This window comes from Sminthopsis crassicaudata, chromosome 1 (genome assembly GCF_048593235.1).
Source record: "Sminthopsis crassicaudata isolate SCR6 chromosome 1, ASM4859323v1, whole genome shotgun sequence".
NCBI classification, from domain to species: domain Eukaryota; kingdom Metazoa; phylum Chordata; class Mammalia; order Dasyuromorphia; family Dasyuridae; genus Sminthopsis; species Sminthopsis crassicaudata.
In genome coordinates this window covers 29,903,314-29,931,123 of record NC_133617.1, presented here as the reverse complement: position 1 = coordinate 29,931,123, position 27,810 = coordinate 29,903,314, and the positions used below count along the sequence as shown (strand labels likewise).

The 27,810-nt window shown below is 45.7% G+C and overlaps 1 protein-coding gene across 1 annotated transcript; it reads left to right on the top strand.

The window, feature by feature from the left end:
- The first annotated feature begins 576 nt into the window (after nucleotides 1-576).
- On the top strand, nucleotides 577-27,792 carry ALDH2 (aldehyde dehydrogenase 2 family member). Its single transcript, XM_074297306.1, has 13 exons — nucleotides 577-838; nucleotides 14,763-14,867; nucleotides 16,325-16,465; nucleotides 16,579-16,658; nucleotides 18,788-18,896; nucleotides 21,229-21,357; nucleotides 21,918-22,031; nucleotides 22,528-22,630; nucleotides 23,144-23,328; nucleotides 23,599-23,763; nucleotides 23,943-24,100; nucleotides 24,980-25,094; nucleotides 27,445-27,792. The coding sequence occupies exons 1-13, from the start codon at nucleotides 725-727 to the stop codon at nucleotides 27,475-27,477; spliced, it is 1,551 nt and encodes a 516-aa protein (XP_074153407.1). The 5' UTR covers nucleotides 577-724; the 3' UTR covers nucleotides 27,478-27,792.
- Nucleotides 27,793-27,810: the final 18 nt, after the last annotated feature.

Here is a 27,810-nt window from a genome sequence, read left to right as displayed (position 1 = left end):
TTGATCAGATTTTCTGCTTTTTCTTTTTAATTATATTAGCTAAGAGTTTATCAATTTTGTTGTTTTTCCCCCCAAAACAGCTTTCAGTTTTATCTATCATGTCTGTTTCTTTTTCTATTTTTCCCTCTGATTTTTAACAGCTCCTTTTTTGTTATTTTAGGTTTATTTAATAGTTTTCTAATCTTTTAACCCGCACATTCAGTGCATTGCTCTTCTCTTCCCCATTTTGTTAATGCGCGTGGGTAAGGATATGATTTCCTCCCTGAGGACTAGATCCCAGGAATCTGATCTCCTGCTCCATCATTACCTCTTTCTTTTCCAGTTATTAGTTGTTTCTGTGATTGTTCCTTGACCCGCTCGTTATTAAGGATTCCATTGTTAAGACTCCATTTGGGACTAAGCTCTGACATTCTAGGCTTCCAGGGCCCTCCCAGTTCTGACACTCCCCCATCCTCTCCCACGTGGGCGTCCGGGGGTCGGTGATTGACGTCCGGGTCTCGGCACCAGCGGCCCGGAGCGCTCTCCTCAGCCCCGCCCCAGATGTCGCTCCCTCTTCCCATTGGCTACGAGTGCAGGTGGGTGGTGCGGGCCCCGCCTCTCCCAGTGCCCGGAGGCTGAGTGACGGCCTTCGAGAGTCAGTTGCGTGTCTCACGCCTTCTGGGGACGGACGTGGGACCTTGAGCCGCCTCCGCTCCGACCTCCGGCCTCCAGCCTCCAAGTCAGCATGCTTCGGGCCGCTGCTCTGCTCGGGCCCCGTCTGGGCCGCCGCTTTCTGTCCTCGGCCGCTCCGGCCGCCGTGCCCATCCCCAACGAGCACCCCGAGATCTTCTACAACAAGGTGGGATGCCCCGCGCCCCCGCTGGCCTGGGCGCCGGCCCCCCTCCCCAGTGCAAGCCGGCACCCCCATGCGCCCTCCCCGGCACCCTTTCCCTCTTGTTTCTAGCCACCCCTGGTGTACGGCTGGTTCTGCGCCCCCTCCCTCTTCCCCTGGTGCACCCCCTACCCTAGAGCCCGAGCCTTCCTTTTCACCCGCTCTTCTCCCCCCTTTCCACCTTTTCCCTTGTGCTCTGCACCCACACCTCCCTTTTCTGTCTTCTCTACCCTGTGTCTGCCTTTCCTCTCTACTCCCGACGCCTCTTTTTCTTCCCCTTTATACCTCATGTCTCCCTTCCCCTCCACCCTCACTGTCTCCCCTCTCCTTCCCCTTGTGCCCCTTCTTCCTTGTGCACCCCCTTTTCGGAACCCCACACCCCACTTTCCTCATTCTTCCCTAGCCTTCTCTGTCCCCTCCCTTTCTCAATTCTTCCTTCTGTTTTGCACCCCATAGCTCCCCTTTCCCTGCATCCCATGTCTCCCTTATTCCCCTGTACCTCCTCCTTCTCTTCCTGCCTTCCCTGCCTCCCTGCTCTCTTCTTGCTCCCTTGTGTCTGTTCTGTTACCCCTTTCCTTCCCCTTCTTCCCCGAGTCTGCCCCTCTGTAACCGACCCCTCTTTTCCATTCTATGCTTCCCTTTTCTTACCTCCTTTCTTTCCCATTGTTTAGCTCAGGGCCTGGCACACAGTAGGAGCTTAATCAGTGCCCATTGACTGACTTCTTCCTCTGTCTTCTCACTCTCTTCTCCCTGCCCCTTCCTCCACCCCCATTCCCTGTTCCCCAATTTTTTCACCTCATGGCTAATTTTCTACTTTCTTCGAGTTGGTGTCTATTGCTCCTCACCTTCTCTCACTCCAGTCAGAACTTTTTTCTTCCTTTCTCTGACCTCCACCTTCCCTCCTCTTCCTCCTTCCCCTTTGTCCTCCCTTGCCTTCTTCACCTTCCTGCTAACATCTTCCCTGAACTGCTCCTTCTGGGTTATGGGAGAGGGAGTGAAGTACCTGTTGTCTTCTTCAGTTTCCTCATCAGTCAAATGAGAGGGGGATGGGAATTGGACTCATTCAGGTGGCACAGGTCTATGATTCAGAGCTCCCTCCCCCCCCCATCAAACCCTCCAGCTGTGGGCATCTGTTGAACTCCTCATTAGACAAATGTCTTTCATCTACTTCTCCAGAATTAGAGTCTCTTTGGACCAGAGCCTTGGGTACAAAGGAGAGGCTGACATCATTAGATAATGTCCACCAGACCACCCTTCAGCAGTTGCTGCCTCCAGCAGATTACAAAATATATCAGAAAGGGAAAAGTATCAGGGAGTAACTACTCTCCCAATAAGCCAATGTTGACTTGGTTTGCTGTGGGAAGTTTCTATCCCCCATCTGACTATTGCCCTGACTTCCTTTAAGTCGCATCTTAGATCCCACCTTGTACAGGAAACCTTCCCCAATTCCTCTTTATTCCAGCGCCTTCCCTCTGCTAATTATTTCCTACTTATCTATTTATGTAGCTTGTTTGTAGATAATTGTACGATGTCTCCCCCATTTGAGTGTAAGCTCTCTGAGGATAGAAACCGTCTAGTGCAGGGGTTCTCAAACTACAGGGACGTTTATGCAGCGAATTTAGGGTTATGGCAAATGGGCTGAGGGACTGAGACAGTGTGAGTTTTTGTTTTTACTGTAGTCGGGCCCTCCAACAGTCTGAGGGACAGTAAATTGGCCCCCTATTTAAAAAGTTTGAGGATCACTGGTCTAGTGTCTGGCACTTAGTAGATGCTTAATAAGTGTTTATGGATTATTTCAGAAATGAAAGAAGCCACATATATTTTGGTTCACAGTCCCCTCCCTGAAAGCCCTGACTTCCAGCCTGTTTCCAGGGATCCCTCTTCCCTTCAAAGGAAGTCCATTTCCCTTTTTGGCTAGCTGTAATCATCAGAAAGTTCATAGAATCCAAGGCAATCCCAATAAACTTTGGATAGAGAAAATGCCATCTGCATCGAGAAAAAAGAACTTTGGAGATTGAATGGAAATTAACACATGCTATGTTCATTTCTGTTTTCTGTTTTTCCCCCCTCCTCCAATGGTATTTCCCTTTTGTTCCGGATTTTTCTCTCCCAATCATAAAGAAATGTATATATATAATTTTTTTTTCCCCCCTCAGAGGGTGAAATCATTTTATTTCTGAGGAAGGTCACTCATGCTGCACATTTTCCAATAGTTGTCATATAATATAAAGCAGGAGATTTCTCCTCCTCACATCCTGAGAATACAGGATTGGCAAAAGAAAAAAATTAAACCACACCTGTAAAGGTTTAGCACCAGCATAAAAATAAAAATAAAAAACAAAGCATTTACTATCAAGGAAATGTATATATTTTTAAAAATTTGATAAAAAAATACATCAGGGAAAAAAAAAAAAAGTTAATAGGATCGTAGGTCCAGAGATGGGAGGGACTTCAGAGAACATTTGATCCAACCCCTTCATTTCACCAATGCAGAAATTAAGGCCTAAGAAGTGATGTGTCTTGTCCCAGTCTGCACAGCCAATAATGTCCCTTGGGGTTTGAACTCGGATCCTCAGGCTCCAGCAGTAGCCTCCTTTCCACTATATCATTCAGCTCAGAGTATCCCAGATTTAGACCCGCTAACATCCTTAGAGTCTAATTTTACAGATGGGTAAACTGAATCTGGGAGCAGTTCAGTGATTTGCTTAGGGTTACACAGTTAGGAAGTATCTGAGCAGGATTTGAACTCAAGCCCACTGCTCTATACACCTCATATTTAAAATTTTGGGTGGATTTTCCCCCCACATTATTTCTTGCTGAGGCAAGTGGGGTTAAGAAGTGTTAAGTGTCTGAGGCCAAATTTGAACTCAGGTCCTCCTGACTTCAGGGCTGATGTTCTATCTACTGCACCACTCAGCTGCCCCAGTTTTCTTTTGTTTTTTAAACATTCTTAAACATTTTGAATTCCAAATCCTCTCTCTTCCGCCCCTCCCCCGCCCACTGAGAAAGCTAGCTACTTGATTCTTTTCTTAAAAACAACAACCCTTCTCTCTCCTCTCCTCCCCCCTCCAGATTAGCTCAAGGACCTTAAATAACCAGAATCTTGTGTTTTCAAAGAGGGAACATTATTGGGTTCTCTGAATTCTGTTATGAAAGACTGGGCTTCTCTGACCTTTTGTCTTCTTAAAAAAACTTGGACTAGTTTCAACTTTCTTTGGTTAGGATTGATAGTTGTATTCTTGAGTTCCCCCTCCTCCAGTCTTTGTTCCCCCCCTTTCCCTGCTGTCTCCTTTTAATCTGGGCAGTAGTTAGTGAGGGGGAGAGGGACATGTAGAAGCCATAGTTGGCATCTGTTCCAGCACATTACAAAATAGATGAAGGCCAGGAACTAAAAAGGGGAAATTGTCAGGGAGTAACTCCTGGTTCCCCCCCACTGTACCCAGTTGCCTTTATCTTTCTGGTTCTACTATCTATCTTCTGGGGTGGGATAGAGAGCTGGCACCTCTCCAATTAAGATGATAGATTTCCAAGACAACACCAATTTTCATTGGAGAACTTATTTCATTTGGGAGTTATTTATTATACAAGTAGCCTCCAGTCAGGAGCACCTACTGTGTGCTAGTCAGTCAATTGGCTAGCACTTCTGAATCCCCTACTATGTTCTGGGTCCTGTGGTAGTTTCTGGAGAATGTAAAGACAACAATCTAAAGGGATCTGACCTGCCAGGAAGCAGTCTTCTGGAAGAAGCGCTAAATTTTAGCGTCTTTCCTAAAGTCCCACTGCTTGCAACCACATGGTAGGATTACAGACTAACAGTGGAATAGGAGATCAAAGGTCAGCGTTCCACCTCCCTCTTTTTCACTGCTAAAGAAATGCAGACTCAGAGAGTTTCCTCCAGTTGCCAAGGGTCACAGAGGGACTGGGATTAGAGCCTGCCTTCTCTGACTCCAAATCCAGCCCCTTTCTCTGAACTCCACAAATTAGAAGGGCAATAAATCCATTGCAAGCCCCAACTCCTTTGTCTGCATTTTTTTCCTTCCCATATTTTATTGGAAATTAAGGATAAGAGTAGGGGTAGAGCCCAGTTTTTTAGCTTTAACAAACTGTTGAGTGGGTTGCTTCCTCTGTAATTATGGTTTAGCCATTAAGTTATTAGCAAACTAGGGCCTGGACCTTTTGATACTTTAAGGATCCTGTGATTTCTAGGCTCCCCCTCCCTCCACTTTGCAGATTCCCAGCCTTCCTAAATGGTTTTATGAGTTACCCAGGCCCAAATCATCCTTCACCTGATGACCAGCTTTTTGTTTAGAAAGTCTTTGGTCTTCAGCTCATTTCAGAATCATAGCAGTTTCTAGTTATGGGAAATAATTCTCTCTATAACAATTGAGTCAAATTCAGATAGGGTATAGGGGAGAAGTTAACTAGTCACAAAAGATCTCATATTTACATAGTTTTAAAATGTACTTTTATCTATGTTTTCTATTTTTATTTATTTTGTTAAATGTTTCTCAGTTTTTGTTTACATTCAGGAGTGTTGTAGGCCATGTGTGGGGTCTATAGTGTAACTGATAACTGGATGCACAGTCTTTAAAGGCCTGTGGAACCATGGATTTGGAGTCAGAAGACTTGAAATTTCCCTATGCTATTCAGTACTTTTAAGACAGTAGACAAGTCACTTTATTTTTCAAGGTTCATCTGTAAAATTGCTTAGAAAGCCTCTCCCCACTAACTCAATGATCCTTTGCCTGACCTCCTAAAGCAGGTTTTTTCCTTGTATCAATTAAATTTGACAGAAATGCCTCACCTCATTATTATTGCTTTGTTCTTCCCTTTTGGAGCAAACAAAAATGACTTATTAAATGCTTACTGAATGCCAGCTTGGGGATTAAGAGACAAAAACAACAGTTTCTGCCTTCATGGAATTGGATTCAAATTCTACACTTATTTACAAGTAATTGTGTAAATATAAGGAGGTAATTTGAGGAAAACTTTAACAATACGGGAGTGTCCTTTCTCCATCCTTTGCAGAGGTGGAGAAGTGGGGATGAGATGAGGGTAGGTGTAACATAGCATAAAATGTCAGTTTTTTTTAATCCATGGATCAGTTTTGTTGAATTTTTTCCTCTCTTTTTAAAAAAAATCCTTTGTTATAAGAGATGACTTCTTGAGACTGGGAAATATATAAATGAAAGATTTCCTTACAGATCTCCCCAAAATAGTAGGGGATGGATTAGTCAGGACTTCTTGTAGGAGGTGGTTCTGAAGCTTTGAAAGATGGCAAAAATAATTCTAAGAGATGGAAATGAAGAGGGAATGCATTCTAAAGAGAGATGGCTTGTTCAGAGATGAAGAGTTAGGAACATATAAAATGAAGGGAGTCATGGGAAATGAGACTAGAATAGTTTTTACCTGAGATTAATCCCTGAATTAAAAGGTTGGAGAAATATTCTTTTTTTCCTAATAGCTTTTTTAAAAACAAATCCCAGAGAACTGAAGACTTTATTCAGATCTTTGCTTAAGTCAGTATTAGAGAAAGAGAAAAAAAGTTATGTAATTTTTAAACAGAAAAATTTTAAATTGTGTCACCACAGTAAGTTCTGGCTCATCTTATGAGGTCCTGGTTCATTAGATGGGATTGGCAGAGAAAGCCTGAAATACTTACTCATAAGATTACTTCCTGAGAACTAGCAGGGAAAGACACTGATGGGAGCAGTTCAGCTTTACAGTTCTGCCCTTGGCGAGGTAACCCCACCTTACTGTATCCAGTCAAAAAGCCAAATTATGTCAAATACCTGAGATTATATGTCCCCTATAATCTACCGATGGTCCAAGCCTTGTAGGTAATTGACACCAAATGTTGAGATTTGGTCATGTGAAGAATTCACAATGGTCTTTAGCTTTGGCAAAAAGTATTATTTATGAGAAGAGGTTACAGATGTAAGAAATATAATATCTTAGCAAGAACTCCACAGACTCACTGATGAAGGCAGGAAAGATTTATTTTACATTCTTGCAAGCTGAGGAGACACACCTTCGAAAGTCCAAAGGCAGCACTTCGTTTCCCATCCTGAAGCACAAGTGCCTCTCCTGCTTCCCCATTAATTGGATGTTTCAGAAGTTACAGGACATGAATATCTACCTTTCATTACACAGCCAGTCCCTGCCCCATAGGAGCTTACTTTCCATTAGGGAGAAGGTAACAGTGAAGGACTAAGGGCAAAGAACTAAAGATTCTTTTCAAATCTCTGCTACCATCCTATTACAAAGGTCAGTCCTTGCCCCCAAGAAACTTTTTTTGGGGGAAGATCACCTCTGCCCTTGATTATTCTTTGATGTTCTGGTGGGTTTCAATTTTCTAATTTGTTTCATTTTTTTCAATTTGATTTTTATAACTGTGGAAACTAAAATGTCATCCATTTCTCACACAGACAAAATGATGAGATAAAATAGACCCCAGGTACCAATTGCCTGCATCTGCCTCATCATTTGGTGCTGTACGTCAGATACATCATGGGCGTTTAACATAACTTGGCTTTCTGATTGGATACAGTAAAATGGGGTTACCCAAGATGGGGGTTGGAACTGTAAGGCAGTCACTCCCTCACCTGCTTGCCCACTGACCTCAGGGAGTAATTTTGTCAGTTCTTCGGGGTCTCTCTGCCAACCCTACCTGGTGAACCAGGATCTCAGCCCTAATGCTTAGGGGAGTGACCCCTGGTGTGGCTGAGGGCAGAATCTGATCCTTAGAAGTGGCCCCTAGCTCGGAGTCAGAAGACCTGATTTCAGATTCTGTCCCAAACACAGACTGGCACGGTTACCCCATTGAAAAAATCATGTAATTAAATCCCCACCTCTTGGGGGACATTGTCCAGCTCTAAATCTCTGATCTTAAGAAATGCTTGTCAAATGAATGGTTCGATTTAAAAATGAACGGAAACATCCTCAACTATTGGTGCTCTTCCAGGATGGTTTAAGACAGAAGTCCCTCTGTACCTCCTCATTTTAACCCTTTTTGTTTTAATCACCATCTTCATTGTCTGTGTTAACAAGGAACAAAATCTGCTCCAGAACACCCATGATGCAACGGGTTGGGGACATCCCCCTTCTGTAGTTAACCCAGAAATCTGGTGGGCTGATAATTCCCTCTAGGGGGCTTAAAGAGAGGATGGACATGTGGTGCCTCTTAGTTGGCAGATCTCAGGATGGGCAATTTAATCTTCCCCATAACCTCCCAGCTAAAGCTCTCCACCTTCACAGGAAGAAGCTGAGGTTCAGAGTGGATCAGTGATTAGCCTCAAGTCACACAGCTAGATGGAATTGGAACCTTCTTAAGGAGGCTGATGTTGAAATTTAAGATCTTCATTAAATTATTCTTTTGCCAACCAGAAGAACTGAGACTAAATGTAACAGGTTGCAGTATATTCCCTAAAGTGGCTTTTTTTTTTCCCCTTTGGATGTTAGGAGGATTGATAAATGCATGATTCAAAGCTATTTCAACAGGTTCTTGGGGAGGGGGATATTTTATTTATTTACATATTATATATTATGTAAATATATAATATTATTACCTATAATCTACATTTTATATTAATATATTATTTATATATATCATACAATATATAATATAGTAATAATGTAAAATATATAATAAACTAATAACATATATAATATATATAATAAACATATTTATATTTTAAAATATTTATTTATTTAGCACCTACTCTAGGTCAGGCCTCTATACTAAGGACTTTCAAAAAATTATCTCTTTAGAACCTCACACCAACCCTGGGAAGTAGAGGCTGTTTGAATCCTCATTTTACAAATAAAGAAACTGAGGCAGGCAGAGGTAAAATGACTTGTCCGTGCATCTTGTGAGTGTCTTCTGGCCAGGTTTTTTATTTTATTTTTGGAGGGTAGACAACTGGGGCGAAGTGACTCGCCCAGGGTCACGCAGCTAGTAAGTGTCTGAGGCAAGATTTGAACTCAGTTCCTCTCTATGCCAGGTCCAGCATTCTGTTTGTTGAGCCCCCAACTTTTTTGTTTTTGTTTTTGTTTTCTTCATTACTGCAAAGGCACTAATTGGATGCAGAATTCACCCCAGATGTTTCTGACTGAGGCTGGCTGTGTTGTTCCTTCCTTCCTTTCCATTCCCAAGACTATCTGTTTGGTATCTGTTTCCCTGCCTCTTATGGTCTAATCCTTTGTAAAGATATGAAGGAGGTGGCTTCCCTCATTCCCAGCTCAAATCCCACCTTCTACAAGAAGTCTTTCTTGATTATCTCCAATTTATCCCATCTGTAGCTTGTTATTTTATTTTTGTTATTTTATTGTCCTCTTCCCCTTTCTCGCCCCAGCAGGGATTTTTGCCTTTCTTTCCTTTGCCCATATCTGGCATTGGTAACGCTTGCTGACTTGGGGAACAATGCCCGTTCCTAGACCGAGCTAGGTTCTGATCACATTAGTCAAGGAATTATGGGATGATTTTGAAGGGGTTCTGCTGTTCTATTTTGAAGCTCACAGATGGGATTGTTGGCAAACCCCTGCAGACAGCAGCGGGGACCACTAGGTTCTCCTGCATTGTGAGCTCTTGGAATATGTGCTTGACCCATGTAGTGGGTCCCAATTTAATTCCTGCCTCTATTTGGAGGGCACCCTCTGTTCAGGACAGACCTGAATTTCTGGACAGCTGAATCATTATTTGTCTCTTTTGAAATAATCTTATCCCCACAAGTTTAGAGGAGCCCACTGGGCTGGTTGGGCATGGGGAGGGCTGCTGACTTCATCTCAAACCTCTGTATCTGGCTTGTTTTAGTCTTCTGTTTGGAAGGCAAATCTCAGAACAATGGATCTTGGGGGAAACTCCCCAGCCTTGGAGCTGTCCCCTGGTGGTTTATGTAAAGCAGAATGCTAGGAAACCTGGTGGTCACCTGGAATTGAGTAGTGAAAGACTTTGAAAGCCAAATGAGATTTTTCTATTTGATCTTTGAAGGGAGGGAAAGCCCTGGGGACATCTGGGGACTTGGGCTTACTGTTGGCTGCTGGCCTGCACTTTAGGGGACATCATTTTGCAGGTTGGGGAGGACTGAGGGGAGGAAGACCTAGGACTAGTCTGGGGTTCTTAACCCTCCCCTGGAGCCCTTGGGCTGCTGCTAGTGAAACCTATGGCTGGACCCCTTCTCAAAATCATATTTTTAAATGCACTAAGCCAAATGAACAGCATGACAAAGGAAACCAATTATATTAAAATAGTTATCAGAAAGAATATATATATATATGTATATATATATATATATATTTTTTTTTTTTTTTTTTTTTAATGTACACACCACATTAAGAACTCCCTGAACTAGATGACTTCTCTATGATTCTGTTTCCTGGAACTATATATATATATAATAGTTTTCTTATTTACCAGATATATGCATGGGTAATTTTTCAGCATTGACAATTGCAAAACCTTTTGTTCCAACTTTTCCCCTCCTTCCCCTCACCCTCTCCCCCCAGATGGCAGGTTGACCAATACATGTTACATATGTTAAAGTATAAATTAAATACAATATATGTATACATGCTGGAACCATATTTTAATGTTGAGAACCTCTACCAGCCTTTCTCTTGAGAGCTCTCCCTAAGATTCCATTCTTTGGTTTCCAAGCTCTTAAGTTTTACATTAGGTCTGGTCAGTGTCCTCCCATTCTCATATTTACTTAAGAAGAGAAGATTTCTAGTCTGGAGAACTTTTTCTGAATTACTTTTCAACCAGCAAAATAAACCTCTTTTGACAGGATCTGTTTACTTTTGAACTCTAAGCTTTATCTGCTCTGTCCTGGTATGAGGGGTGGAGATCACAAGCTAGGGAGGGTAGAACATCCAGGGGAGAATCTGCTTTGGCTCAAAGCCTTAAGACCAAGGACTCTGGAATCTGGGAACATTCTGATCCTATTGTCTGTATGGTTCAAATGCTTCCTGTTTAAAAAGACTAAAAGTAAAAAAAAAAAAAAACCCAAAGCCCTAGGGTTGGCCCTACATGCTGCAAGCTTAGGACTGCAAATGGCTATCATGTGGGGACCTCTTTCTAGCTCTTTGCAGCAAATTCCACCCTTGGAATCATGATGGCTCCAGAGGCTGAAGAACAGAGGGATGGATTCAGAATCAGGATGGCTTCAAATCCCTGTCCTGCTACTTGTGACTACCCTGGTGACCTTGGGGGTTCCCCCTGGATTAGACTGTCCTGAGCCTGTGAGGGAGGAGGCCACTGCCAGTTGTCTCCTCTGCCATTGTGAGGGGCCAGGCTTTGCTTGGACAGTGGACACTGCCCTGCACTGGGTCCATCCATACTCAAGGGCTTTCCAGGCGAGGGAGCCCCACTGCCGGACCTTGTGCTCTGCTGGCATTGCTCTCTTGCATCCAGATTCACCAGAAGTGAGTGGAAATGTGAAGAATACATTTTCAGCACCTTGTAGTGTTTGCTCTGGGGGTGATGTTGCTGTATCTTACTGGGTCAAAGGCAGAAAGTTCTAATGATTCTGATGCTGGGTCCCCGTGGGGGAGCCAGAGTGGGGTCAGGTTGGACTCAGTGACCCCAGGTCACAGTATGATCTATAGAGTAAGTTATATAATTTCTGGCTCCCTCTTGCCGGGTAAAGGACAGGATTCAGCAAACCTGATGATGAAAATAACAATAGCATTTATATAGAACTCTAGGATTTGCAAAATGCATTATCTGGTTCTTACACCTACCCCTCCAAAATTTCCTTTTACAGATGAGGAAACTGAGGCAGACAGAAGTTATGTGACCTGCCCATGTAAAATACAACTAGTATGTTTGAACCTCGGGGCTTTCCTACTTCAAATATCACGTTTTGTGAAAATGGAGACCTGTAGATTGGATGAGAGTATATTGGAAGCATTGACGAGTTGGATATCCAGAATCCAGAATCGGTGGAAGTTGTTAAGAGTTCAGCGGCTGGGGGCTCTTAGCTGGGAGGAGAGCCTGCGGGTGAGGGACCAGCCTCCAACAGGTTCCCCACAGGTGTGAGGGCCTTCAGGGCCAAGCATCATGAGGTGAAATTCAATAGAGAGGACTTTCATTTGGGAATAAGATACAAAGCCAAATCTCCCTTTCCTTGGGAGGCTTACGCTCTAGTGTCCAGGGTATGAGGTGAGGGAGGGAGGATTCCAGTGGGGGGCAAAATGGGCTGGAGAAAAAAATGGCCCATCGCTCTTGTATCTCTGCCAAGAAAACTCCAAACGGAGGGACTGGAAGAACGACTCTGTGATGACAAAAAATTTTCTTCTTTTGTTGGCTCTGACCTTAGTTAGTCACCTGAGGGTACTTAACCTCCAAGGGCCCTTTCTGTTATGAAATTCCCTTTCATCTTCTTTGTTGAAGAAATCCTAGCCCACTTGGAGCCTGCTGAATCAATATTATATAACACTGATTGAGCACAACCAGCTGAGCTGGGCTGCAGGGTGGGGCCCTCCCTAGGGGAAGACTTGACACCCCAGAAGAGCCTTGTTCTTGGCCCAGGTGCCAACCCCCAACCCCGCCTCATAGAGCAAACCGCAGTCCAGCCCGAGCCCCAGTGAAGAGGGAGGGACAGACAGACAGACTGACATGGGGGGAGGAGAGAAGCCAGACAGATGGAGGAGGGTAAGAGAGAGATGGGGGAGATAATCAGCCACCCAGAGTTGGAGGTTCAACTTGGAGGCGCCCCAAGCAATCACTGAACTTCTCAGTACCCCCAGACCAGCTCTAAGACTCTTAAGTGGCAGACCAAGATGGCGCCCATCTACATTTATTTGTGGGCTGAGTTTTCTGGGGCTCCTTATACAGATGATATCAATCAAGCAGCATTTATTAGGCTCCTCCTGTGTGATCAGACACTGAGAATAAAAACAAAACGAGTTCCCAGTCTCATGAGGGAGTCAACATGCAAATAGTCGCATTCCAACATGACAGATGGAAATTGGGGGTGGTCTCAGAGGAAGGCATGAGTAGGGAACTGGATGTATGTCATTAAAAATAATTTTTAAAAAGATTGGGAAAATCTCTTTAAAGAAGGGGCTGAAGGAAGGATGCAGGAAGCCAGGATGAGGAGAGAGTTCGAGTTCCAGGCATGGGGCCAGCCCGAGAGACTGCACTGAGCCTGGAGAGAACGTCATGTTTGAGGGAAGGACAGGAGGCCCATACTACTGAATCAAAGTCTCAGGTGGAAGGGGCCAGTTTATGGAAAGTTTTAAGAGCCAGACACAGGATTTTAAAAAAAATGTAAACACTATTTTACAATTCATTCCAGAGCCACTGGAGTGTACCGTGTTAGGGTGTACTTGCTAATAATTGTAACTGTAAAATGGGAGAAATAGCTTTTATCGCTCAAGGTTGTTGTAAGAATTAAATGAGATAATATTTATAGTGTGCATGACATAATGCCTAGCACACAATAGGCACTTAATAAGTGCTTATTTTCTCTCTCCTTTCTTTTCTTGATCCCTGTAGGGAGGATGGGCTGGAGTTGGAAGGGACTCAAAGCCGGCAGACTCATCACTGTTTAAATGGTCTGGCCATGAGGTGATGAGGATTTGCACCAGGGCAGGGGCAATGTCAGAGGAGAGCAGGAGGTGCATTTGAGAGATGCTGCGAAGGTGGATGTCACCAGTCCGACAGCAATTACAATGAAAAAAGAGCATTTCCTTTCTAGGGATGTGGTGAGGCTCAAACAGAATTAAATTACTTTGCAAAATGCTAGATAAATTATCATTAATAATGACAATGATTATTCTTTGGATTTAGTTTGGACAGTGAGGTGGTATAGGACTCAGTCAAGAAGACCCTGAGTTAATCTCAAATACTCACTAGCTCTACATACACCACTTTACCTCTGTCTACCTCAGTTTCCTCATCTGTAAAATGGGTATAATAAGAGCACCTTCTCTTTCTCTCCCAGGGTTGATATGAGAATCAAATGAAAAAAAAAAAAAAAAAAAAGCACATAGTAAGTGCTATTGTAAAGCTCGTTTTCTCCCTCCTTATATTGGATACAAGCTAGATTACCAGTTGTCATCTAGGTCATAGAAAGAATGCTTTTTCAGGTTTTTGTTGTACTATTCCAGAAGTTTTTAGACTTTTTGTATTCTGGACCCCTTTGGCGGTCTAGTGAAACCTATGGATCCCTTCTGAGAATAATGTTATTAAATGCAATAAAATACACAGAATTAGAAAGGACACCAATTATATTGAAATAGAGATAGAGATGGTCAAGTTCATGGAGTCCCTTAAATCCGCCCGCAAACCCTTTGGGAGTCCCTGAGTTAAGAATTTGTGGCCTAGTTGGGAAATACATTCCTTTCTATCAGTAATACTCTTTTATTTTTTTTCCCCAACATGTGAAGATAATTTTCAACATTCTTTCTAAGAGTTTGAGTTCCAAATTTTTTTCTTCCTCTGTCCCTTTCCTCCCCAAGAGGGCAAACAATCTGATATATATATATATATATATATATATATATATATATATATATATATATATATATATATATATATTCCTGTATATATGTGTATGTATGTATGTGTATATGTGTGTGTGTGTGTGTGTGTGTGTGTGTGTGTGTGTGTGTGTGTGTGTGTATGTGTGTGTCTGTAAATTCCTGTTTAACTCTGAAATTCTGTGGCTCTTGAGTAAGGGACAAATGGCCCATGGACATCATCTTCTGAGCTAAGGACAGTTGCTGAGGGCCTTCCTCCTGGGCACACTCGCCCAACGCAGATTATCTCTCGGTTGATCAGGGTCTCTCTTGTTAATGGCAAGTCCCAAATATTAAAGACTCAGTGCCTGGAACATAGTAAATGTTTAATTAAATGACTGACTGATTTTTTTTTTCCTTATGGCAGATTTTTATAAACAACGAATGGCACGATGCTATCAGCAAGAAGACTTTTCCCACCATCAACCCATCCACTGGAGACGTGATCTGCCAAGTGGCTGAGGGGGACAAGGTACAGAGAGCCTCCTCCTAAACAAATAGCAAGTTTGGATTCTCTAAACCAGGCCTTGGCTCTTATGTTCTAAAAAGAACTAAAGCTATACTTGTTGCTGTTGTCTCACTTGGGGAATGACCCTGAAGGGACAGGGACGTGTTATACTCTTCCAGAAAGACAGTTGTTCTCCTTTTGAAACAGTTATCATCTTTTTCTTCCTGAGAAGGGGGGACAAGATGTGAAATCCCAGAAATGTCTGTGTCTAGAGTTGATTTTTTTATTATTATTACTTAAAAATAGAGTCTGGTTAGATGGTCATTCCCACTATGATTTAGAAAGAGAAATAGTGAGAGAGAGAAATTGTGGCCCCTGAAGTTTATAGAACGAAAGACTAATTTTATTTACACACTCATTAAGCTCCTTGGGAGCAGATTGGGGAAATGCTTTAGTGTTGAAAGTGTTTTGGCTTTCAGACAGAAATTTGGCGGCGTCAGATCACCAATATGTATTTACTTATGTATTGAGAGGTTATATAATAAGCTGGCTTGGGAGTCTGGAAAATCTGCTTTCAAGTCCAGCCTTTGAAACCTTCTGGCTGAGTGGTGCTAGGGGAGTCCCTTCTTGTGTTCTAAGATTATACATGCAAAGCAGTAGAGAGGGTTTTCTCACTGTCTGTCTCTCGTTCCCCTTCAGCTAAAATTCATGTCATTGAGTTTGAGTTTGTGGAGGGAAGGTTGGGGAGCTGTATTAATCGGACAGTACATAGGCATGAGTATTTATTATTATTGACACTTTTATTTTTTTATACCATGTTATTTCTCCATATATTATGCCTCCACCATAGTTCCCTCTTATATAAAGGAAAATCAGCATTTCAAAATTGGCGACCCCTGTGTCCATCAATTTGTAGTCTATAATCTTCCTTTCAGCTCTCCTGAGGAGGAGGAGGAAGGGAGGTATGGTCAGCTGTCCCCTGGAATTCATAGTGGGATTCCAAGTTCATTTGCATTTGAAATTTACTGAATATATATTATACGACTGTGGCCATTCTCTACAGGTTGTCTCCTGGGTCAGCTTTTTCTTTATTTTGCATTTGTTGATACAAGGTTTCCAAAGTCTCTCTGAATTTCTCATCTTGGTTTTGTCCAGTAATAGTTCATTCAGTAGAGTTTATCTGTTTGATCCTTTTTCAGTTTTTTATTTGCTTGGCTTGAGGTATTTATTATGCATACCCAGGATTTGGGGAGGAACACATATGGAGAGAAAGCCTGCGATTTGGGGAGGAACAGACATGGAGAGGAGGCCTGTGATTTGGGGAGGAACAGATAAGAGAAAAAGGCTCTAGAAAGAGCAGTGTGGTGTGGTAGAAAGAGTCATAAAGGCTAGCCCTCAATCTAGAATCCCATGAAAAACAGTCCCCCTTCTCCATCATCCCTGTGCAAAGGTGGAGCTGGGGCTTGGTCTTTGTTTCCCAGGCAGACGTGGACAAGGCGGTAAAAGCTGCAAGAGAGGCATTTCGCCTGGGCTCTCCGTGGAGGAGGATGGACGCATCGCACCGAGGAAGGCTCTTGAACCGATTGGCAGACCTGATTGAGAGGGACCGGGCTTACTTGGCTGTATGTGCTCCTCCCTGTTCTGCCTCCCCATCCCCTAAATGCCCCCAAGGTAGCCCTGGGGGGGGCCCACAGTAGGCGCAGCCACCACATATTAATCGCTTTTCTCTTCTCAGACGCTGGAGACCTTGGACAACGGCAAGCCCTACGCCATCTCCTATCTCGTGGACTTGGACATGGTTCTCAAGTGCCTTCGGTAACAGTAGGCGCAGCCACCACATATTAATCGCTTTTCTCTTCTCAGACGCTGGAGACCTTGGACAACGGCAAGCCTACGCCATCTCCCTATCTCGTGGACTTGGACATGGTTCTCAAGTGCCTTCGTACGTCCTGTGCCTCTGTTGCACTCAAGGAGGGAGTTCTAAAAAGACCAAGCGGAGTCATTTCTAAGCGTCATGATATGGGGAAATGTTGTCTTTAGGAGCCACTAAAGAGGTGTCAATTGCACTTCCAGATTAACTCATTGATTATATTGTTGCCTCCATGAAACAGGCAGGATGTTCGTTCCAAAATGAATTCGTTTTGTGTACGTTTAAATCTGAGAAGGAAACTATGGCACTCACAAGTCTTCCTTTGTCTCAGTTTTCTGATAGATCAGTATTGGCAAACAATAATCTGTCAAGTACAAATGTGTACAATTCCCTGTATTTCACTTTGTCTTATCTGTAAATAGTAAACTGAAACTTCTGGCAAATCGGGGGGAAATGAAAAAAATACAGAGAGAGAGAAGAGAGAGAGAGAAGAGAAGAGGAGAGAGAGAAGAGAGAGAGAGAGAGAGAAGAGAGAGAGAAGAGAGAGACAGAGAGAGACAGGAAGAGAAGAGAAAGAGAGACAGAGAAGAGAGAAGGAGAGAGACAGACAGAGAGAGAGAGACAGACAGAGAAGAGGAGACGAGAGAGAAGAGAGAGAGAGAGAGAGAGTGAGAGAGAGAGAGAGGAGAGAGAGTGAGAGTGTGTGTGTGTGTGTAAGGACTCCATTCCCATCATTACTACCATTGAGTGTTTAGCTCTCAGCTCGTACAGGTCCCCTAGATTTCTCTGAATTCTGGGCTGTAATTTAGTTGATTTGTGTTTTAGTTAGTTGTATTCACTTGCTGTGGTAATAGATGCTCCCGCTGACGGGTGAGAACTGTGCCGTGATTGTTCTCCTCTTACCTTTCCTTTGGTCTTTGACTTTCAGGAGTTAATCTCATGGATGTTAACGATCTAGAAAATTAGGCTAGGGGAATCTAGACCTAGGAGGCAGGTCTGATGAGCTGGCCAGGAACTGCCTCAGAGCTGAGGAAGGCTCTCTTCATTGAATAAATTATTTTGGGGGTTGGGGAATGATGTAGGGACTATTTTGTGATGCTTGACACAGCCGCGAGAGTAGGTGCTGAGGAGTGCATGTTCCGTTGCACATCACATGTCACTCACTCACTGTTCTGAGAGAAGGCAGGGGGATGAGAATCATTTTGCCGTTTAGAACAGATGGGGATGTTTAAGTCAAATGCAGCGCGCGTGCACACACACACACGTATATAAATACCATGTATATAAATACATATTTATACACATACATTTTAGGTCATTTTTAATTTTCAAATTCTTTTTGGACTAGTCCAGTATTTGTTAGGAGCTTCAGTAATATTTGGGGATCAGAAGCGTTTCTCCAGAGTTGATTCCCCTCATGGTCTAATATTTGTTCAGACACATGCATACATTTAATAATTCATATACATATACATACACATAGCCTCTCTCTCTGCTTTCTTCCTCTCTCCCTCTCTCCTTTCTCTTCCTCTTTCTCTCGTTTCCTATTCCTTACCAAGGAGCAAGCATTAATTAATGCCAATTGTAGGCTAGGCTCTGAGGATTGAAAAAATGAAACAAGCTGTGCTCCTGTGCGCATTATGTAGTTATCTATGTATATAATATAACTTAGTGCGTTATGGATGACGGTGTAGTGTAGTGAATCAAGGTTTGGGGCAGGAAGCCCTGTCAAGCTCCAACACGTGTAGCTGTGGCGAGCCTTTCAGGCTAGAGGTAACGCTCAGATGGTCACGTGCGATCTGCACAATGCAGGGATTGTCCATCTCAGAAGGCCTCGGCCTGTGGAATCTGGTGTCTGCCTCCAGGTTTTCTCCTCCGTATTAATTTCTTTCTTTGACCTCTGCGCTAGACTTCTGGAGGGTCGGAACATGTTGTCTGGTGGCTCTGGGGGACTCGGTGCTTCCAGAGCCGGGTTCCTGGGGCTGCTTCCTGGAGGGGCCCATGAGGAGGCTGACGCCGTTCGCTGAGGGAGCTTCCACAGTCCGGTACCTAAAACCACAGCATTTGTTGGCAGGTATTACGGCCGCTGGGCTGACAAGTACACGGAAGACCATCCCATCGACGGGGACTTCTTCAGCTACACACGCCATGAGCCCGTCGGGGTGTGCGGCCAGATCATTCCAGTAAGTGCCTCCCGACCCCCAGGCCGCCAGGAGCCCAAGCTTCTGCCTGTGTGCCCTGGCGCGGCGCAGAGAGCACTCACGGTCCTATGGGCTCTCCTGAGGGCACTGTCTTTGTGGAAGGGGGGGGCCGTTGGGCCTCCATCCTGCTGGGCTGAAGGGCAGTACTGGGGGCCTTCTCTGTACCTACGGTCTCAGAGTGTTGGGTGTACGTGCTGCCGGGTGTAAGCTGGCTCCCGGTGTCTTCTGGCCACCTCCACACTCTGAGGAGACGCACTGCCTGGAAGTCTAGTCTCGAGCCCTTTATTTTGAGGAAAGACTTCCTGGTCCCTTTGGCAGTCTGCAGGCACCTGCTCACACGGCTGAGCACTCCAGGGATGTGAACGCTGCTCTAGGAGAGGGGCCCAGCACACAGTAGGTCCTCAGTAAACACTGGCAGCCTTTTGGACACTTGGTTCTGGGTGTCCAGCAGACATCCTGAACTCCACATAACCAAACAGGACCCGCTCCTCCCCACAAGTCTCCTCCCTCCTGGACTTCTCGACTACCATGGAGGACAGTGCTGTCCTGCCAGCCCCTGGAGATGCAGGGTCACCTTCGGTTCCTCATTCTCTCCCCTCCACACCCAGATGCCCACTGATCCCCCTTCTGCAACATTCCTCAAATGTGCCCTCTCTCTTTTCCCCTCATTCCCGGACTAAGCCCGTGGCTGCTGGGGGGTCGCCCTGCCTCTTAGTGCCCCCAGCCCAGCCTCTGTGCAGCCTCCCAAGGGACTTCCCTAAAAAACGAGTCTGATGGCGTCTCCCTCCCACTCAGCAAATTCCCAGGGCCCCTCTTGCCTCTGGAGCAATTATGAAATACCATTTGGCCTCCAAAGCCTGTTATAACTGATCCTCTCTTACCTTCCCAGTCTTTTTTTTTTTTTTTTTTTTTTTTTTTATATCTTTGACAAAACATATGCATGGGCAATTTTCCAGCATTGACCCTTGCAAAACTTTCTGTTCCAACTTTTTCTCTTCTTCCTCCCCAACCCTTCCCCCCAGATGGCAGGTAGTCCAATATATGTTAAACATGTTAAAATATATGTTAATTCCAATATATGCATATATATAGTTATCTTGCTGCTCAAGAAAGATTGGATCTTGAAAGAAAAAAAAGAACCTGAGAAGGAAAACAAAAATGCAAGCAGACAACAAAGAAAGCGTGGAAATGCAGTGTTGTGGTCCACACCTTTCCAGTCTTAGACCTCACTTCCCACCACGGCCTCCTGGCTGGTCCAACAAGAGCTCCCCGGGGTCTTCATGGCTGTCCCCTAAGCCGAAATGCCCTCCTTTCTGCAGGAAACCTCCTCCTCTGGCCAGATGACCACCCACTGACAGATTCATTGTCTGTCTCTCTCTGTCTGTCTCTGTCTCTGTCTCTGTCTTTGTCTCTCTCTTTCTGTCTTTGTTTTTCTCTCTTCTTGTGTTTCAGTCCCTCTCTTTGTGTATCTCTCCCTGTCTATCTTTCTCTGTGACTCTTGATCCCTCTTTCTGCCCCTTTTCCTCAACCTGTCTCCTTCCTTTCTTCCTCCTCTCTCTCCCCCGCTTCCTTTATGTCTGCTTTTTTTCTGTGTCTATAAATGTACATATGTACGTACACATTTACGTGTTTTCTCCAATTTTGCCTGTTTGTGGCCATTTCCCTCTCCCTGTATCCCCACCACTTACTCAGCAGGGCCTAGCACAGCGTAAGGGCCTAATAAATGCTTGTTGGCGAGCTCCCGCGAGCCAGTTGGCCGCAGGGGATCTGGTTTTTCAGCATGGCGTCTCAGACCGTCTGGTCACTGGGCCTTTCTCCTTCTGGCCAGCTGGCAGGGCAGCAGAGGGTTACAGGTTCTCAGAAGGGCAACGGGCAAAGGCCTTGGGACAGAGCTGTGCTCCGTGAGCGGCCCCCTCCCCCCATCCTGCCCCTGGTTCCTGCAGGCTGAGGTGGTAAAGGCCTCCGGCTTCTCCTGACCATAAGCCTCAGACTGGGCCGGTGGTCAGCAGGGCAGCCCACAGGCGCATGGGCCCTCCCACGGGGGGTGCTCCTGGCCCACCCTGGCGAATGCTCTGGGCCCTGGGGTCCCTGAGCTCCAGGCTGAGTCTTTCCCACTAGAATAAAAGCACTGCAGAGAGCAGCTGATCTTAATAGACAAAGGCCACCCGTCCGCGCTTAGGATGGGAGCCGGTTGGAGAGGGCCGGGCTGGGAATCCACAAAGCCTCGGGCCCTCCCTGGCTGGGTGACCCCGGGCCGGCCACACGTGGGGTATGCAGAGCCGGCCATGGAATGACTGGACGACGTCTCTCCTAGTGGAACTTCCCCCTGCTGATGCAGGCCTGGAAACTGGGCCCGGCCCTGGCCACGGGGAACGTGGTGGTGATGAAGGTGGCTGAGCAGACCCCCCTGACCGCCCTCTACGTGGCCAACCTGATCAAGGAGGTGAGGGACGCGGCTCTTTGTTCTCCCCCTTCCAGACCGACGTGGGGACAAGGCCCCCCCTTCAGTGTTGTGATTGTGTCCATCCATCTCCTCTTGTGTCTCTCTGTCTGCCCCATTAGAATGTAAGGCCCTTGAGGGCAGGGAGCGTTTTCTAAGTGGCTGCATACAGGAGGCGCTTTATAGACGCTTGTGGGCTTCCCTCCTCTCCCCTTCCTCTCCTTTGGGTCTGCCCCCCCTGCTGTGCCATACCAGGCCCCGGTATGAGAGGGGGGTGGAGGGACTCATTCATTCCCAAACGCTGATCCAGCCCTGCTTTGTGCCAGCCCCCACGTGACTCTGGTTCAGGATCCCACTGCTCAACAAGGGGCCCCCCCCCACCCCAGGGGGCTGGACTGGTGGCTCCCTGGTTGACAGACACATTTAGGCTTCCCCTTTCTTGTGTGATGGTGCCCTCTTGGCCCAGGGAGAAATCCCCCAGGTCTGGTAGAGCCCCCCGCCCTCTCTTCCTCCTCCGGCATGGGGGGATGCCCCAGTCCATGCCCCGGGCTGTTCACCCACAGGCCGGCTTCCCCCCCGGAGTGGTCAACATCATCCCTGGGTACGGCCCCACGGCTGGCGCTGCCCTCTCTTCCCACATGGACGTGGACAAGGTGGCGTTCACCGGCTCCACCGAGGTGAGAAGCCTCAGGGACCGAGAGGGGGCGGGTTCGGCTCCTCGTCGAGGGGGTCTCAGGGGAGAGGCTGGGGCACCCGCGGGGCGCAGAGCCGCCTCCTCCACGAGGCTGCTTCTTATAATGAGTGATAGTCTGCACGCTACGGGAGACGTGCTGGGGCGGGGCAGGCGGGCAGCGGGCACTGGGCATACGGAGGGAAGAAACTGCTCTCGCTCACTAGCGGTCTCTGCTGTGAGGTCTCAGCGTGGCCCTCGACATCACGGGACCCTCCATGTCGCGGGGGCCCCGGCAGGTGGGAGGGACGTCAAGCTCGGTCACTCGGGGCCCTCCACATCACGGGGCTCTCCCGAAACCTGTCAGGGAGGGGAGGGCAGGAACCTGGTTTCCCCTAACTCAGATTCCCAGTCCGAGCAGTTTTACAGGTGAGTAAATTGAGGCACGGCCATGAGTCCCTCGCCCGGGGCCTGGAGCCTCTTGCGCCTCTCTCTCCGTGCAGGTCGGGAAGCTCATCCAGGTGGCCGCGGGGAGCAGCAACCTGAAGAGAGTGACCCTGGAGCTGGGCGGCAAGAGCCCCAACATCATCCTGTCGGACGCTGACCGTAAGCCAGGGGAGGGGGAGCACCGCTTCTGCAGCTCCTTAGAACCCCAGGCTGCTCTGATGGATGTGGGGAGTCCCAGGGAGGACGCTCCCCCCGCCTCCCCAGCAGCCTTAGGGAGCTGCTCAGAGCACCAGTCTGGGTGCTCCCGACTCTGCCCCTGATGGCCCCCCCAGTTCTGTCTGCATGCAGTGAGTAGCAGTAAGGGGCAGTTACAGCAAGGCTTGATGTCAGGGCCCCTCAGACGCTGTCTGCCTCAGTTTCCTCCTCTGTAAAGTGGGCTGGAGATAAGGGGCCAGGCGTGCCCCCCCCCCCCCCGGTCTCTGCCAGGAAAACCCCAGTGGGGCCATAGGGGGTTGTGACAGCACAGGGATAAATGTGAGAGAAATTACCAGGATGCAGAGATGCCCCTCGCCCGGCCCCTCGCACTGACCCGGCGCGCTGGCCAAGGTGCCCGGCAGGGGGAGCGAGACGGGCACCGGGGGCTCACCTGTGTCCTGCTTTCTCCCCCAACAGTGGACTGGGCCGTGGAGCAGGCCCACTTCGCCCTGTTCTTCAACCAGGGCCAGTGCTGCTGCGCGGGCTCCCGGACCTTTGTGCAGGAGGACGTCTACCCCGAGTTTGTGGAGAGGAGCGTGGCCCGGGCCAAGGCGCGCGTGGTGGGGAACCCCTTCGACAGCCGCACCGAGCAGGGGCCCCAGGTGCGTGCGCCCAGGGCCGGGGCCCGGCTCTCCTGGGCCGCTCCCGAGTTACTGCGTTTTCTGTCCTTTCTGGGCCTCCTTTTGTCTCTGAGTTGTATACCATAGGTAGTCAGTCAGCTAGCAATCATTAAGCACTTGCTGTGTGCTGGCCACTGAACTAAGCTGGGGATACAATGAGAGGCGGCTCGAGGAGCTTCCGTTTAATCTGAAAGTTCGCCCAGTCCAGCCCAGCTCCGGGAGCTGGGACCAAGCGCACGTCTCCTTCCACAGGTGGACAAAGAGCAATTTAAGAAGATTCTGGGCTACATCGATTTGGGAAAACAGCAGGGGGCCAAGCTGCTGTGTGGAGGGGGGCCTGCTTCCGACCGGGGCTTCTTCATCCAGCCCACCGTCTTTGGGGACGTGCAGGACAACATGACCATCGCCTCGGAGGAGGTGAGCCCGCGGCCCCTGTGGCTGGCCGCTCGGACCCCGTGGCTGACCGCTCAGACCTGTCGGCCCATCTTGGGCCGGAGATCTAGTCAGGGGGACAGAGCGGGGTCAGCTCAGCCCCAAGGGCAGAGCCGGTTGCATGGGGGTCGGCGTCCCCCACAACGGAGCGCTCCCTCCCTCAGATCTTTGGGCCGGTGATGCAGATCTTGAAGTTCAAGACCATCGAGGAGGTGGTGGAGAGAGCCAACGGTTCCACGTACGGGCTGGCTGCCGCCGTCTTCACCAGAGACCTGGACAAAGCCAACTACCTGTCCCAGGCCCTGCAGGCCGGCACGGTGTGGTAAGGAGCCCCCGGATGGGGGTCTGACCCCGGGAGCCGGGGACCAGCCAAGGGGCCCTCACTCCGGAGTAGCCAGAAGGGACCCCAGAACTTGGACCTGACCACAGTTCGGGGGCTCTTGGCGGAAAATGTCTGCTGCCTCCTGACATTTTTCCCGTCATTTGCTTTTCTTTCTCTTTCAGTTGAGATGGGATTAAGAAAGGGGAGGGATTTCTTGAAAAAAAAATTAATTTTTTTTACTAAAGCTTTTTATTTTCAAAACATATGCATAGATAATTTTCAGCATTCACCCTTGCAAAATCTAGTGTTCCAAGAAAAATTTAAATTAAAATTTTTCCCCATTTAATAGTATTTCTTATAGTAAAGTTAGTTTTCAGCACTCATCTTTATAAAATTTTTAATTTCAGATTTTTTTCTCCCTCCCTCCTCCCCAAGACAGCGAACAATCTGACACAGGTTATACATAGATAATCAATTATTTTTAAAACATATGCATGGATAATTCTTCAACATCAACCCCAGGATTTTCTGAAATCAGCCGGTTCATGTTTCTTCTAGAACAATAATATTATCTTACATTCAGACACCATAACTTGTTCAGCTATTCCCCAATTGAAGAACATCCCCCCAATTTCCAATTCTTTGCCACTACAAAAAGAACCTTGACAAACATTTTTGCACATGTGGGTCCTTTTCCCTCTTTTATGGTCTTTTTGAGTTACACATCCAATAGAGACGCTGCTGAATCAAAGGGTATTCAAAATTTTAATTTTTTAAAAAAAAAGAAAAGAACCCATAATCATTACTTGGAATGGATATTAGGAGAGAAAGAACTGTTTTTTAAACCTTGTTCTAAATTGTTAAATTTTGGAATTGCAGGATAAATTGCTATGATGTGTTTGGGGCACAGTCCCCATTTGGAGGCTACAAGATGTCTGGGAACGGGCGAGAGCTGGGCGAGTACGGCTTGCAGGCGTACACAGAAGTGAAAACTGTGAGTTTGGGAGTTAACTTCTAGCAAAGCTGTTTACCATGAAAGAGTTTAGATTTATTACATTCAATTTTATTCATTAAGCAACACTCAAAACTCCTCTTAAATGCTGAGCATGATACAAAAAGCTGAGCAAAAAGCAAAAACCAAAAATAATCCCTGTCCTCGAGGAGCTAATATTCTAGAAAGAGCAGGGACTTATTTAATTGTTTGCAGTTGGCATTAAGTGACTTGCTCAGTGGCATACAGCTGGGAAGTATCTGGGGGCAGATTTGAACTTGTGCTATCCTTGTCGCACCCAGCTCCCCGTATTCTGGGATTCTTTACTTTTTTGTGTGTTTTGGGTCTCTTTGCCAGCCTGAAGCTCTTCTTAATTGTATTTTTAAATACATAGAAGAAGATACACTGAATTGTCGAGGGAACCAATTATATTGGAATATAGTTTGGAGTACCAGTCCTGGAGTCAGGAGGGCCTGAGTTAAAAATCTAGCCTCCTTACAATCACTTCATCCCAATTGCCTTGCTCAAAAAAAAAGAAAAAAAATTAGTTATCAAAATATTTTTTAAAAAACCAAGTTCATAGAGCCCAGATTTAGAGTCTGTGGCCTGGAGAGAATATTAGATAACTGTTTACTTTGTTCTGTACACAGATAAATCAATTCGAAATATGTACCAAGGAGTTTGAGGAATGGGTAGAATGATCCATTTACACTGTGGCCTTGGGTAGGAGGCGGCATCTCATGGGAGTCTTGAAAGGAGCTTGAGGGGTTGGCAATTAAAAAAGAGTTTCAAGCTTTTGGGGAGGGGGAAGAGTGTCATGTATAGGAAATACGATTAGATCCCTCCCTCTGGAATATCAGAATGCAGGAAGATGGTGCATGTGAAGTCACCCAGGTGGGAACCAGATTGTGGAGGATCTAAATGGGAACCAGAAAAACTTCTCTGTCTTATCCTAGGGGCAGTGGAGGGCCATGGGTTCATATCTTTCTCCCCCCTCCCCATATTGTTTCCTGTGCTTAGTCCACTGATAGGGGAAGGCAGTAAGCCTAACACTTGAGGGCAAGTCTAGCCGAATCCAGAAAGGTCCCCCTGGATCTAAAATGAAAAACTTTACTCTTTATGCACTTTTGTTTGAATGGAGTTGGTCTATGAAATCTCTAAAGACCTTTTTATTTATTATTAATTTCTAAGGGGAGATGAGATTTTTTTTTTAAATTTTACATCAATAATTTCCCAATATATATTTACTTTCTGCTCCCCAAACACCATTGAACACTCCCATGTAACAGGAAAAAACCAATTGAGTCAGCTGTTTGACCCATTACTGTATTTATTTTTGATCATCCTGAGTTGTAAAATAATCTAGGAGTATGTTTGGGTACTTTTCACTAATTAATTTAGAGCCTCTATCCCGGTTTATTTTTTCTTTTTTTAAGTAGTATTTTATTTTTTCCAATTGCATGTAACATTCACCTTTGCAAAACCCTGTATTCCAAATTTTTCTCCCTCTCCACTTCTCCAAGACAGCAAGTAGTTTGATATAGTCCTCTCTAGTTTATTAGATATTATTTAATAAACTGGAGCAAACTCTTCCCATAAACTGTTGCTTATCTATAAATATAAAAGCTCCTAGTTTCCTAGGATGAGATCCATTAGAAGTTAGTTTGTTCTGCTAACATTGCAATTAACAGAAACTCAAATAAATTTACAGTATTTTTGCTGTTCAAATAAGAATCATCTCAAATCCTCACCATAGCTGCAGATAATGTCTCTTCATTTCTGAGAACATGGTCCTCCCTCATTTAGTTCATTCAGGTACTAAGCAAAAGTCTTTTCTCAAGAATTCTTTTCATTTTCTTCACAAGGTAAAGACTAAAACAGTTCTATCAAGTGAGAAGGCCTTTTATCTTTTAAGCTATCCCTCTGAATAGTCCCTTTAAACCAACAATTAAAATTTTCCCTTTCTACAACATTGCATTTAGCTTTTAAAAACTCAGAATATAATAAATATAGCTTTGGTTGGAAAGGGTTTTGAAACAGGTGTTATTCTAGGGAACAACAAAAATGAATGTTTAGGGCCATATTCTTTCTATTTGATTTTAAAAGAAAGTTTTTTATTTTTATTTTTGTACATGTCATTTTAAGTTCTGTCCCCTCTGATAAAAATCGTTAAGCAAAATAGCCTATCTTGGTAGAATATGCAGTATTCCACACCAAGAATCCAACCTCCCTCCCTCTATTCCCAGGAAAGAAGAAGGGTATCTTTCTTTGTCTCTTCTCCAGGGTCAAGACTGAGCAATATTATCCACATTCTTTCTCTTTGAAATTTTCTAACTCTTCATTCTATTGTCAGGTTACCGTCAAAGTTCCTCAGAAGAATTCATAAAGGAGGATGTGGGACTTCCCCAACCGTGCCTCCAGTTGGAGTTTCAATTAGATTGGGATTAGAACCTGGACCAAGAAGAGGCCCGTGGTTCACTAACGTCTCTGTAGAAACAATCAAAAAAGTTGTAAAATGATAATGGTGAGGGGGAAAAACTTTATTTTTAACTGCAACCGCATTACAATCTATGGGTGAATTTTTGTACCTGAAACATTTTAATACGTTGGTTAACATTCTTGTCAACCATTTTTTGGCACTTTTTTTGCTTTAGGGCTAAACCTTATTAAAAAAAAAAAAAAAACAACAAAAACAACTTGATACCTTTGTTTCTTGTAT